The sequence below is a fragment of the Salvelinus fontinalis genome, chromosome 20 (genome assembly GCF_029448725.1).
Source record: "Salvelinus fontinalis isolate EN_2023a chromosome 20, ASM2944872v1, whole genome shotgun sequence".
Lineage (NCBI taxonomy): Eukaryota > Metazoa > Chordata > Actinopteri > Salmoniformes > Salmonidae > Salvelinus > Salvelinus fontinalis.
In genome coordinates this window covers 42,773,052-42,784,043 of record NC_074684.1, presented here as the reverse complement: position 1 = coordinate 42,784,043, position 10,992 = coordinate 42,773,052, and the positions used below count along the sequence as shown (strand labels likewise).

Sequence of the window (10,992 nt, the reverse complement as noted above, 5' to 3'; positions counted from 1 at the left end):
ATCGATGCTACATATTCACAATGTATAACCACGGTTTGCAGCTCAAAATATGCACATTTTCGAACAAAACATAAGTGTATTGTATAACCTGATGTTATAAGACTGTCATCTGATGAAGTTGATCAAGGTTAGTGATTCATTTTATATCTTTTGCTGGTTTTTGCGATCGCTACCTTTTGCTGCTGATAAATGCATTTGTGTGTTTGGCTATTGTGGTAAGCTAATATAATGCTATATTGTGTTTTCGCTGTAAAACACTTAAAAAATCTGAAATATTGGCTGGATTCACAGGATGTTTATCTTTCATTTGCTGTACATCATGTATTTTTCATAAATGTTTTATGATGATTATTTAGGTATTTCACGTTGCTCTCTGTAATTATTCTGGCTGCTTTGGTGATATTTTTGATGGTAGCTGCAATGTAAAACTATGATTTATACCTCAAATATGCACATTTTCGAACAAAACATAAATTTATTGTATAACATGTTATAAGACTGTCATCTGATGAAGTTGTTTCTTGGTTAGTGACTAATTATATCTCTATTTGGTCGGTTTGGTGATAGCTACCTATGCGGTAGAAAAATGGTGAAAATATGCGGTTGAGTCTTTTGCTATTGTGGTTAGCTAATAGAAATACATATTGTGTTTTCGCTGTAAAACATTTTAAAAATCGGAAGTGATGGCTGGATTCACAAGATGTTTATCTTTCATTTGCTGTATTGGACTTGTGATTTCATTAAAATTATATTATATGATATCCCTATCGCGTTAGGCTAGGCTAAGCTAGTCAGCTTTTTTGATGAGGAGGATCCCGGATCCGGGAGAGAGAAGCGGTAGAGGTTTTAACTGACTTGCCTAGTAAAATAAAGGTTAAATAAAATAAATAAAAAACTATATTTGGGTTGGTAACAGACTGATTGGTCGGCTGTTTGAGCCAATAAAGGGTGTTTTGCTATTCTTGGGTAGTGGAATGTCTTTTGCTTCCCTGTCTTTTGCTTCCCTCCAGGCTTGAGGGCACACACTTTCCTTTAGGCTTAGATTGAAGAGATGGCAAATAGGAGTGGCAATATCGTCCACTATCATTGTCGGTCATTTTCTATTCAAGTTGTCAGACCCATGTAGCTTATCATTGTTGATAGACAATACTTTTTTTAACCTCTTCCACACTTACTTTACGGAATTCAAAATTACATTGCTTGTATTTCATATTTTGGTCAATTATGCACGGACGTGTAGGTTCAGAATTTGTTGTTGTGTGTGTGTGTGTGTGTGTTTAATTATGATTCCTGCTGATATGTATTGTTGATTATGTTAAGAGATTTGACTTACATGAGAGGACTACCACAAATAACATTATAATAACATTGTAACAATCATAAATAAATTAACACAAAAAGAAGAAAAAGAAGAATACCTTTATTTTGCTTAACAAGACAATGGTAATATATTCAGAAAGTATTCACACCCCTTGACTTGTGAGATGTTGTGTCCCTGGCTTACACACAATGCCCCATTTTTAAAGTAGAATTATTTTCTTCTTTTTTTTACATGTTTACAAATCAATAAAAATGAAAAGCTGAAATGTCTTGAGTCAATAAGTATTCAACCCCGTTGTTATAGCAACGCCTAAATAAGTGTTATGTTTGGGGCAAATTCAACACAACATGTAACTGAGTACCACTCTTCATAATTTAAAGCATGATGGTGACTGCATCATGTTATGGGTATGATTGTCATTGGCATGGACTAGTGAGATTTTTAGGATTAAAGAAACAGAATAGAGCTGAGCACAGGCAAAATCCAAGAGGAAAACCTGGTTCAGTCTGCTTTCCAACCGACATTGGGAGATGAATTCACCTTTTCAGCAGGACAATAACCTAAAATACAAGGCCAAATCTACACTGGAGTTGCTTACCAAGACTACAGTTAATATTCCTGAGTGGCCGAGTTACGGTTTTGACTTAAATTAGCTTAAAAATCTATGGCAAGACTTGGAAATGGCTGTCTAGCAAACCTGACTATCGTGACGAATTTAAAACAGAATAATGTGCAGATGTTGTACAATCCAGGTGAGCAAAGTTCTTAAGAGATATCCAGGAAGACTCAAAGCTCTTAGAGACATCCAGGAAGACTCAAAGCTCTTAGAGACATCCAGGAAGACTCAAATCCTTAAGAGATATCCAGGAAGACTCAAAGCTCTTAGAGACATCCAGGACGACACAGAGCTCTTAGAGACATCCAGGACGACACAGAGCTCTTAGAGACATCCAGTAAGACTCAAAGCTCTTAGAGACATCCAAGAAGACTCAAAGCTCTTAGAGACATCCAGGAAGACTCAAAGCTCTTAGATACATCCAGGAAGACTCAAAGCTCTTAGATACATCCAGGAAGACTCAAAGCTCTTAGAGACATCCAGGACGACACAGAGCTCTTAGAGACATCCAGGAAGACACAGAGCTCTTAGAGACATCCAGGAAGACTCAAAGCTCTTAGAGACATCCAGGAAGACACAGAGCTGTAATAGCTGCCTAAGGTGATTCTAACATGTATTGACTCAGGAGTGTGAATACTTATGTAAATTAGATATTTCTGTATTTCATTTTCAATAAATTTGCAAACATTTTCAATCCATTTTGAATTCCGGCTGTAGCACAATGGGGAATAAGTCATGGGGTGTGAATACTTTCTGAAGTGGAGGGGAGAGTCTTCTGGCAGGTGATCTTCCTCTGTTACAGCTTAAAGAAGGCCTCTGCTTTTCCAGCCTCCACCGCCTCATAAAACACAGAGAAGTCCTGCAGAGCGAGAGAGACGAGGGAGAGAGAGCGACGAGAGAGGGGCAGAGAGAGCGATGAGAGATGGGGTGAGAGGGGTGCAGAGAGTGATGAGAGATGGGGAGAGAGAGCGATGAGAGATGGGGGAGAGAGAGTAGAGCGAGAGATGAGAGATTGGGCGGAGAGAGTAATGAGAGATGGGAGAGAGAGAGTAGAGATGAGAGATGGGGGAGAGAGAGGGCAGAGAGCGATGAGAGAGAGAAGGGGGAGAGAGAGCGATGAGAGATGGAGGAGAGAGGGTGATGAGATGGGGGAGAGAGAGAGCAGAGAGAGCAATGAGAGATGAGGGAGAGAGAGTGATGAGACATCGGGGAGAGAGAGTGATGCGACATCGGGGAGAGAGAGGAGGGAGAGGAGAAAAACATCAATTGGATAGGGAAGGAGAGCGTGGGGGCTGTGTTTGTTGATGCAGTGTGTTTCACTGATTCTGACTAATACTGATGCAAATAGATGGAAATGGGATTCAGACAGATGAACAAACACAACGCTTTAAACACAATAACTGCATCACAGACAGACAGGACCAGCAACGATAAACACCCAACAACAACACGGAACAGTATTTGAGGCTGAGAGAATGAGGCTGAGAGAATTTTACATTTTTAAAGCTAATTTCCTACTATTCTACACATTACGCCATGAGGCTGAGAGAATTTTACAGTTTTAAAGCTAATTTCCTACTATTCTACACATTACGCCATGAGGCTGAGAGAATTTTAAATTTTTAAAGCTAATTTCCTACTATTCTACACATTACGCCATGAGGCTTAGAGAATTTTACATTTTTAAAGCTAATTTCCTACTATTCTACACATTACGCCATGAGACTGAGAGAATTTTACATTTTTAAACCTAATTTCCTACTATTCTATACATTTTGCCTTGAGGCTGAGAAAGAATGGTGCAGTTTTACAGCTAAGTTTCTGTAGTTCTAAACGTGCTTGCCATGGCTTAGGACGTGTTCATATGCTATCTGGGGAGGGGGGACCCCCAGAGTCCGACCCCCTCCCCCCCACCCCCCTGCCATGCGAGGGCTGCGGGTGTGAGGTACGCCAGTGACCATACCGTCCACCCCGACAGGAAGGATGTTTGCCGTACCGTGTTCACATGAAGGTTTTCAAGCGGCCGTGCCTCGCCCTGCTGTGGTGAAATTCCAGTGCCGCCTGAACGAGAATTACTAGTGTGTGTGTGTGTGTGTGTGTGTGTGTGTGTGTGTGTGTGTGCGCGTGCGTGTGTATTGACTTAAAGCTATGGGCGTTGTGCAGCCTAAGTAATGATTCGATTTTGGTCCACACCCAGGTTGCGTTCCAAATGGCTCCTTATAGCCAGAGTAGTCGAGTCAGTAGCTCTAGTCAAAAGTAGTGCACTATATAGGGAATAGGTGCAACCAGTCAGCCAGGAGAACCAGGACGTCACACTGCAGGTGTAGGCTTTTTGTTCCAGTCTGACACTTATTCACCTGATTGAAATGGTTCAAGGTCCACACTGAAGATCCTGACGAGTTGATTACTTTGAAAAGGGTGTTTCCGTATTCGGGTGGAACAAAAGCTTGCACAACCAGTAACTCCACAGAACCAGTATCTCTCCAGAACCAGTATCTCTACAGAACCAGTATCTCTCCAGAACCAGTATCTCTCTACAGAACCAGTATCTCTCCAGAACCAGTATCTCTCCACAACCAGTATCTCTACAGAACCAGTAGTTCTCCAGGACCAGTATCTCTCCACAACCAGTATCTCTCCACAACCAGTATCTCTACAGAACCAGTATCTCTCCAGAACCAGTATCTCTCCACAACCAGTATCTCTCCACAACCAGTATCTCTACAGAACCAGTAGCTCTACAGAACCAGTAGTTCTCCAGGACCAGTATCTCTCCAGAACCAGTATCTCTACAGAACCAGTATCTCTACAGAACCAGTATCTCTCCAGGACCAGTATCTCTCCAGAACCAGTAGCTCTACAGAACCAGTAGCTCTACAGAACCAGTATCTCTCCAGGACCAGTAGCTCTCCAGGACCAGAGAAGCTAGAACTGAGTCCAAAATGTGACCCTACTCCTTATTTGGTGCTATTGACCAGGGCCAACACATACACAAATAGGCCCCTGGTCAAAAGTAGTGGACTATATAGGACACAGGGCCATCACATACACAATAGGCCCCTGGTCAACAGTAGTGGACTATATAGGACACAGGGCCATCACATACACAATAGGCCCCTGGTCAACAGTAGTGGACTATATAGGACACGGGGCCATCACATACACAATAGGTCCCTGGTCAACAGTAGTGGACTATATAGGACACGGGGCCATCACATACACAATAGGTCCCTGGTCAACAGTAGTGGACTATATAGGACACGGGGCCATCACATACACAATAGGCCCCTGGTCAACAGTAGTGGACTATATAGGACACGGGGCCATCACATACACAATAGGCCCCTGGTCAACAGTAGTGGACTATATAGGACACGGGGCCATCACATACACAATAGGTCCCTGGTCAACAGTAGTGGACTATATAGGACACGGGGCCATCACATACACAATAGGTCCCTGGTCAACAGTAGTGGACTATATAGGACACGGGGCCATCACATACACAATAGGCCCCTGGTCAACAGTAGTGGACTATATAGGACACGGGGCCATCACATACACAATAGGCCCCTGGTCAACAGTAGTGGACTATATAGGACACGGGGCCATCACATACACAATAGGCCCCTGGTCAACAGTAGTGGACTATATAGGACACGGGGCCATCACATACACAATAGGCCCCTGGTCAACAGTAGTGGACTATATAGGACACGGGGCCATCACATACACAATAGGCCCCTGGTCAAAAGTAGTGGACTATATAGGACACGGGGCCATCACATACACAATAGGCCCCTGGTCAAAAGTAGTGGACTATATAGGACACGGGGCCATCACATACACAATAGGCCCCTGGTCAACAGTAGTGGACTATATAGGACACGGGGCCATCACATACACAATAGGCCCCTGGTCAGCAGTAGTGGACTATATAGGACACGGGGCCATTTAGAATGCAGCCCTGGTCAACAGTAGTGGACTATATAGGACACGGGGCCATCACATACACAATAGGCCCCTGGTCAACAGTAGTGGACTATATAGGACACGGGGCCATCACATACACAATAGGCCCCTGGTCAACAGTAGTGGACTATATAGGACACGGGGCCATTTAGAATGCAGCCCTGGTCCTTGTGCCTAGCTGCTTCTAGACTCACCCCGCAGTAGACGTCCTTGTTGAAGACCTGTGGGGGCAGAGAAGTGGGGTTTCCTGTCTTCTTCCTCATCTCCTCTTTGATCTCTGACCCCTGGGTGATGTCCACCGCCTGGTACTTAATCTTCTTAGAGTCCAGGAAGGAGAAGATCTGGCTCTGCTGCTGCTTTAGCTAACAGGAACAGTATCAATAATATAGAACAATAGTAATACTTAGAATATTTTGTCATATTAATCATTTATTTATAACATTGACTGCTTCCCAAATGGCACCCTATTCCCTATATAGTGCACTACTGTTGACCAGGGCCCATAGGGGTGAATCATATCCTATAGAAGGATATTGAAAAAAATGTAACGATCTATACTGTAGTGGTACAGTATAACTTAATATTATAATGATTACAGAGGTAGTAGTTTACTATATAACTTAATATTATAATGATTGCAGAGGAGTAGTTTACTATATAACTTTATATTATAATGATTACAAAGGTAGTAGTTTACTATATAACTTAATATTATAATGATTACAGAGGTAGTAGTTCACTATATAACTTAATATTATAATGATTACAGAGGTAGTAGTTTACTATATAACTTAATATTATAATGATTACAGAGGTCATAGTTTACTATATAACTTAATATTATAATGATTACAGAGGTAGTAGTTTACTATATAACTTAATATTATAATGATTACAGAGGTAGTAGTTTACTATATAACTTAATATTATAATGATTACAGAGGTAGTAGTTTACTATATAACTTAATATTATAATGATTACTGTAACGGTCCTGACCTGTTTTATGTTGTTTTTTATGTGTTTATGGTCAGGGCATGTGTTTTGGGTGGGCAGTCTATGTTATCTGTTTCTATGTTGGTTTTGGGTTGCCTGGTATGGCTCTTAATTAGAGGCAGGTGGTTTGCGTTTTCCTCTAATTAAGAGTCATATTTAGGTAGGGCGTTCTCACTGTTTGTTTGTGGGTGATTGTCTCCTGTGTCGTGTCGATGTATGTACCATACGGGACTGTTTGGCTGTTCGTTTTCGTTTCGATGTCGTCTGTTTCCTGTCCGTGAGTTTACGTGTAGTTATGTAAGTTTATGTTCAGGTTTCGTGGACGTCGTTTTCTTGTTTTGTTATTTCGTAAGTGTTTTGTTATTTCGTGTTGCCATCATCGTCGTGTTAAATAAAAGTATGGCTTATTTCCCTAATGCTGCGTATTGGTCTGATGATCCTTCTCTCCTCACCTCGTCCGAGGATGAGGAGAAAGACAGCCCTTACAATTACAGAGGTCGTAGTTTACTATATAACTTAATATTATAATGATTACAGAGGTCGTAGTTTACTATATAACTTAATATTATAATGATTACAGAGGTAGTAGTTCACTATATAACTTTATATTATAATGATTACAGAGGTCGTAGTTTACTATATAACTTAATATTATAATGATTACAGAGGTCGTAGTTTACTATATAACTTAATATTATAATGATTACAGAGGTAGTAGTTCACTATATAACTTAATATTATAATGATTACAGAGGTCGTAGTTTACTATATAACTTAATATTATAATGATTACAGAGGTCATAGTTTACTATATAACTTAATATTATAATGATTACAGAGGTCGTAGTTTACTATATAACTTAATATTATAATGATTACAGAGGTCGTAGTTTACTATATAACTTAATATTATAATGATTACAGAGGTCGTAGTTTACTATATAACTTAATATTATAATGATTACAGAGGTCGTAGTTTACTATATAACTTAATATTATAATGATTACAGAGGTCATAGTTTACTATATAACTTAATATTATAATGATTACAGAGGTCATAGTTTACTATATAACTTAATATTATAATGATTACAGAGGTCATAGTTTACTATATAACTTAATATTATAATGATTACAGAGGTCGTAGTTTACTATATAACTTAATATTATAATGATTACAGAGGTCGTAGTTTACTATATATATACTGCCGTTCCGTAGGGTACATCCACCACATTCATAGTAGAGCTCAGGGACGGTGTGACGGTATCTCAGATTACAAGTTCTAATCTAGGATCTGTCCATGTAATCTAATTCATTGCGTTGTAAAAAGCACAACTGATCCTAAATCATAACTTTTACTCTGAGACGCTTGATAGCCTGCGTACGGTTGGTTCCGTGGTCCACAGAAATCTGTTAGCCTGACAGAGGCTGGCCCGAGTCGGGAGTGGCGTGGTAGGTGCAGCCAGGTAAACGTTTACATTTGAGTTATTTATCAGATGCTCTTGCCCAGAGTGACTTCCTGTTATTCATCTTAACGTAGCTAGGTAAGACAACCACAACTCATAGTCAGTACACAATTCTCCTCGATGAAGCAGCTATCAGCTAAGACAGAGCTAGTAAACCAGAGCTAGTAAGTCAGAGCTAGTAAGTCAGAGCTAGTAAGTCAGAGCTAGTAAGTCAGAGCTAGTAAGTCAGAGCTAGTAAGTCAGAGCTAGTAAGTCAGAGCTAGTAAGTCAGAGCTAGTAAGTCAGAGCTAGTAAGTCAGAGCTAGTAAGTCAGAGCTAGTAAGACACAGTTAGTAAGCCACAGTTAGTAAGCCACAGTTAGTAAGCCACAGTTAGTAAGCCACAGTTAGTAAGACAGAGCTAGTAAGACAGAGCTAGTAAGTCAGAGCTAGTAAGACAGAGCAGGTAAGACAGAGCTAGTAAGACAGAGCTAGTAAGACAGAGCTAGTAAGTCAGAGTAAGTGTTAGTCCAAGAATGGTACAATGATGTTCAGTTTGACTTCTTCTTCCTCATATCAGGTGAAGAGGCAGAGTGGTGAGGTGGATGCAGCCAGGTAAATGAGACAGGTGAGAACACATACCTCTCTGGATCCGCTCACGCTGCTGAAATACACGACGATAGACATGATACCTGATGATATATACTGCTACAAAATATCAATAAAATATGATCCAGTTAAAGTTTGTGTTCTCTCTGTGTGTGTGTGGAGAGTGGAGTGTAGACTGCTTCAAGGTGTTGCAGCAGACAAGGTGAACAGGTTTAAACATGGTTTACCTGTTGGCCACACCCCCTGGATCCCGACCACTCCTGTTATGTCTATTTCTTGCTATTGTCACACAGACAGACAGACAGACAGACAGACAGATCACACACATAGACAGACAGACAGACAGACAGACAGACAGACAGACAGACAGACAGACAGGAATGCCACTGAGCACCTCAGAGAATGTTTGTCTTCGGTCTGAAGAGATGCAGAAGGTGTATACAGTACATATATATATACAGCCTTCAGAAAAACCCTTTTGACTTTTTCCACATTTTGTTGTTACAGCCTGACTTACATTGAGATGTTTTGTCACTACCCACAATACCCCATGATGTCAAAGTGGCATTATGTTTTTACAAATTTGTACAAATTAATTTCAAATGAAAAGCTGAAATGTTTTTGAGTCAATAACTATTCAACCACTTTGTTGTGGCAAACGGAAATACATTCAGGAGTCAACATTTGCTCAACAAGTCACATAATAAGTTGCATGGACTCTGTATGCAATAACAGTGATTAACATGATTTTTGTAATGACTACCTGATCTTGTCACTCCCTGACCTTAGAGAGCCTTTTGACCTTAGAGAGCCTTTTGACCTTAGAGAGCCTTTTGACCTTAGAGAGCCTTTTGACCTTAGAGAGCCTTTTGACCTGAGAGAGCCTTTTGACCTGAGAGAGCCTTTTGACCTTAGAGAGCCTTTTGACCTTAGAGAGCCTTTTGACCTGAGAGAGCCTTTTGACCTGAGAGAGCCTTTTGACCTGAGAGAGCCTTTTGACCTTAGAGAGCCTTTTGACCTGAGAGAGCCTTTTGACCTGAGAGAGCCTTTTGACCTGAGAGAGCCTTTTGACCTGAGAGAGCCTTTTGACCTGAGAGAGCCTTTTGACCTTAGAGAGCCTTTTGACCTTAGAGAGCCTTTTGACCTTAGAGAGCCTTTTGACCTTAGAGAGCCTTTTGACCTTAGAGAGACTTTTTATGTCTCTATTTGGTTTGGTCAGGGTGTGATTTCGGGTGGGTATTCTATGTTTTGTTTTTCTATGATTTTGTATTTCTATGTTTTGGCAGGGTAGGGTTCTCAATCAGGGACAGCTGTCTATCGTTGTCTCTGATTGGGAACCATACTTAGGTATCCCTTTCCCCTCCTTTCGTTGTGGGAAGTTGTCTTTGTTTGTGGCACGGTAGCCTTAAGCTTCACGGTCGTTTTTGTATCGTTTATTGTTTTTGTCGGCGTCATCGTAATAAAAGGGAATATGTACGCTCGCCACTTTCTGTTCCTTTGACAGCCGTGACCGAACTCTTGGGTATTGTGTCTAGATGTTTGAGAAAAAACAAACCATTTAATCGATTTTTGAATTCAGGCTGTAGCACAACAAATTGTGTAATAAGTCACGGGGTATGAATACTTTCTGAAGGCATCGTACCTACTGTACTCTAGCCATAACTACTGTCTATACACACTATCCTATATAACTACTGTCTATACACACCATCCTGTATAACTACGGGGTATAAATACTCTCTGAAGGCATCGTACCTACTGTACTCTAGCCATAACTACTGTCTATACTGTCTATACACACCATCCTATATAACTACTGTCTATACTGTCTATACACACCATCCTATATAACTACTGTCTATACACACCATCCTATATAACTACTGTCTATACACACCATCCTATATAACTACTGTCTATACACACCATCCTATATAACTACTGTCTATACTGTCTATACACACCATCCTATATACCTACTGTCTATACTGTCTATACACACCATCCTGTATAACTACTGTCTATACACACCAT

General features: G+C 40.6%; 1 protein-coding gene across 1 annotated transcript; it reads right to left on the bottom strand.

The window, feature by feature from the left end:
• Positions 1–1,400: 1,400 nt before the first annotated feature.
• zgc:153284 (uncharacterized protein LOC751696 homolog) lies at positions 1,401–9,154 on the bottom strand. Its single transcript, XM_055873431.1, has 3 exons — positions 8,992–9,154; positions 6,104–6,271; positions 1,401–2,796 (listed from the first exon to the last, which is right to left on the bottom strand). The coding sequence occupies exons 1-3, from the start codon at positions 9,034–9,036 to the stop codon at positions 2,734–2,736; spliced, it is 276 nt and encodes a 91-aa protein (XP_055729406.1). The 5' UTR covers positions 9,037–9,154; the 3' UTR covers positions 1,401–2,733.
• Positions 9,155–10,992: the final 1,838 nt, after the last annotated feature.

Coding starts and splice junctions, on each gene's coding strand:
- zgc:153284 (XM_055873431.1), bottom strand. CDS start 9,036: ATGTCTATCGTCGTGTATTTCAGCAGCGTGAGCGGATCCAGAGAG. Junction 6,272..8,991: donor GCGTGAGCGGATCCAGAGAG/GTATGTGTTCTC, acceptor TGTTCCTGTTAG/CTAAAGCAGCAGCAGAGCCA. Junction 2,797..6,103: donor ACAAGGACGTCTACTGCGGG/GTGAGTCTAGAA, acceptor CTCGCTCTGCAG/GACTTCTCTGTGTTTTATGA.